The sequence below is a fragment of the Calidris pugnax genome, unplaced genomic scaffold, assembly GCF_001431845.1.
Source record: "Calidris pugnax isolate Ruff unplaced genomic scaffold, ASM143184v1 scaffold265, whole genome shotgun sequence".
NCBI classification, from domain to species: Eukaryota; Metazoa; Chordata; class Aves; order Charadriiformes; family Scolopacidae; genus Calidris; species Calidris pugnax.
In genome coordinates, this window is record NW_015091061.1 from 474,263 (window position 1) to 477,451 (window position 3,189).

At 64.0% G+C, this 3,189-nt stretch overlaps 1 protein-coding gene across 1 annotated transcript in view; it reads right to left on the bottom strand.

Annotated features, from left to right (window-relative positions):
* LOC106896584 (cholesterol side-chain cleavage enzyme, mitochondrial) overlaps nt 1-3,189 on the bottom strand; it is a 13,600-nt gene that overhangs the window by 5,590 nt on the left and 4,821 nt on the right. Inside the window, exons 4-5 of the mRNA XM_014956677.1 lie at nt 2,781-2,930; nt 369-387 (exon numbers count right to left, since the gene is read on the bottom strand). Of these exons, the coding sequence (XP_014812163.1) occupies nt 369-387; nt 2,781-2,930 (169 nt within the window). The remainder of the gene's footprint in view (nt 1-368; nt 388-2,780; nt 2,931-3,189) is intronic.

Sequence of the window (3,189 nt, forward strand, 5' to 3'; positions counted from 1 at the left end):
TGCTGGTGCACATCGATATCCATGCTGGTAATCCACCATGAAGGTGGAAAAAAGGAAAAAAAAAAAAAAGGGGGGGGGGGGGGGGGGGGGGGTGTGTGGTGGGAGAGTTAATGGGATTGGGGGGGTCACTGGGGCATCCCTGGGCTTTCCTGGAGCACCCCTGGAGTTGGTCTTGAGGATCCTTGGGGTGTCTCTGGATGGGGGCAGGGATTCCAGGCAGGTCCCTAGGGATCCTGGGTGGGGGGATACTGGGATAGGAGCTGTGACCCCCCCTGGGGGGGACAGGAGCCCATGTCCTCGAAGCCCTGGAGGAGGAGCTCAAGGAAGGCTCTGTGGGGCTTATGCTGGTAGTTTTAAACCTTTCCTAGTTTTCCAGTTTCCCGGGAACTGGGAGGAGGAAAGAGGGAATGGGGGAAGCCAGACGGGAGGGGGCGATGCTGAGCCTAGCTCCGCTGCTGCTGCCACAGAGGCCACCAGGGGGCGCCCCTGCCCCGCTGGCTGCCGGTCCCCTCCCGTCCCATGGTCCCTGTCCCCTCCCAGGGTAGGGCTCTGTCCCCTCCCGTCCCATGGTCCCTGTCCCCTCTGAGGGTAGGGGTCTGTCCCCTCCTAAGCCACGGTCCCTGTCCCCTCTGAGGGTAAGGGTATGTCCCCTCCCACCCCGTGGTCCCTCTCCCCTCCCAAGGCACCTGGTCTGGCCCCTTCTGAGCCGTGGTCTCTGTCCCCTCCTGCTCCATGGTCACTGTCACCTCCCAGGCAAGGGGTCTGTCCCTCCTCCGTGGTCCCTGTCCCCTCCCAAGGCACAGGGTCTGTCCCCTCCTGTCCCGTGGTCCCTGTCCCCTCCTTCTCCATGGACTCTGTCCCCTCCCAGGGCAGGGCTCTGTCCCCTCCTTCCCAATGGGCCCTGTCCCCTCTCAGCCAAGGGGTCTGTCCCCTCCTGAGCCATGGTCCCTGTCACCCCTCAGGCAAAGGGTCTGTCCCTCCTCCGTGGTCCCTGTCCCCTCCCAAGGCACATGGTCTGTGATCCCTGTCCCCTCTAAGGGCACCAGTGCTGTCCCTCTCCTGAGCCATGGTCCCTGTTTTCTCCCAGGGCAAGAGGTATGTCCCCTTCCGAACCACAGTCCCTGTCCCCTCCCAGGGTAGGGGTATGTCCCCTCCTGTTCCATGGTCCCTGTCCCCTCCCAAGGCACAGGGTCTGTCCCCTCCTGCCCTATGCTCTCTGTCCCCTCATGCCCTGTGGTCCCTGTCCCCTCCTGCTCCATGGACTCTGTCCCCTCTCAGCCAAGGGGTCTGTCCCCTCCTGAGCCATGGTCCCTGTCACCCCTCAGGCAAAGGGTCTGTCCCTCCTCCGTGGTCCCTGTCCCCTCCCAAGGCACATGGTCTGTGATCCCTGTCCCCTCTAAGGGCACCAGTGCTGTCCCTCTCCTGAGCCATGGTCCCTGTTTTCTCCCAGGGCAAGAGGTATGTCCCCTTCCGAACCACAGTCCCTGTCCCCTCCCAGGGTAGGGGTATGTCCCCTCCTGTTCCATGGTCCCTGTCCCCTCCCAAGGCACCTGGTCTGGCCCCTTCCCCATGATCCCTGTCCCCTCCAAGGGCACCAGTGCTGTCCCTCTCCTGAGCCATGGTCCCTGTTTTCTCCCAGGGCAAGAGGTATGTCCCCTCCTGAGCCACGGTCCCTGTCCCCTCTGAGGGTAGGGGTCTGTCCCCTCCTGAGCCACGGTCCCTGTCCCCTCTGAGGGTAGGGGTCTGTCCCCTTCTGCTCCATGGTCCCTGTCCCCTCCCAAGGCACCTGGTCTGGCCCCTTCTGAGCCATGGTCTCTGTCCCCTCCTGCCCCGTGTCAGCCAAGGGGTCGTTCCCCTCCTGAGCCATGATCCCTCTACCCTCCCATGGCACCTGGTCTGTCCCCTCCTGCCCCGTGGTCCCTGTCCTTTCCGAGAGTAGGGGTCTGTCCCCTCCTGCCCCGTGGTCCCTGTCCTCTCCTGCCCTATGCTCTCTGTCCCCTCCTGTCCTGTGGTCCCTGTCCCCTCCTGCTCCATGGTCTCTGTCCCCTCCTGCCCCGTGGTCCCTGTCCTTTCCGAGAGTAGGGGTCTGTCCCCTCCTGAGCCATGGTCCCTGTCCTCTCCCAAGGCACCTGGTCTGAGCCATGGTCCCTGTCCTCTCCCAGGGCAAGTGTTATGTCCCCTTCTGAGCCACAGTCCCTGTCCCTTCTGAGGGTAGGGGTCTGTCCCCTCCCAAGCCATGGTCTCTGTCCTCTTCCAGTGCAAGGGGTATGTCCCCTCCTTCCCCATGGTCCCCGTCCCCTCTCAAGGCACAGGGACTGTTCCCTCCTGCCCCGTGCTCCCTGTCCCCTCCTGTCCTGTGATCCCTGTCCCCTCCTGCTCCATGGACTCTGTCCCCTCCTTCCCAATGGGCCCTGTCCCCTCTCAGCCAAGGGGTCTGTCCCCTCCTGAGCCATGGTCCCTGTCCCCTCCAAGGGTAGGGGTCTGTCCTCTCCCAAGGCACAGGGACTGTCCCCTCCAGCCCCATGGTCTCTCTCTCTCCCCAAGCCCCATGCTCCCTGTCCCTTCCCAAGGCACAGGGACTGTCCCCTCCAGCCCCGTGGTCCCTGTCCCTTCCCAGGACAGGGATCTGTCCCCTCCTGGCCCAGCCACCCATCGCTTGTCCCAGCTGCCATCACCTACACGAAGAAGCCCACCCTGGATGATCACCCAACCAGCTCAGTGTGTGTCCTGGAGCAGCCCCACAACCCTGGGGACATGGTGGCACAGGGCCACCCCCCTACCCTGTCACTGTCCTGGGGGGGACCCGCTGCCTCCCCTCTGGCGTGGGAATGGGGGTCAATCTGGAGCCATTTGGCCACCGTGGTGCTCGTAAAGACAAAGATGTAGATCCAGGGGACACAGAGGGCCACGTGGTTGAGCTGGGTGGCCACCTGTGGGCCACCAGCTCCAGCTCCAAGAGGGGACAGCCACCCATCACACTCAGTGTCACCTCCGCACCCCCTTCTTTCCACCACCTCATGGGCTCCATCACCCTCTGCACCTCCAAGGGGTCCAACGCACACCCTCCACGGGGGCTCTGCCCTCCTCCCCCCTGCCCCGGCAGGTCTCCAAATTTTGGGGGCACCTCCCCGCTGACGTTGTCACCCCCACAGCGTGAAGGAAACCTGACGGTTTGTCCCCCATGCCCCC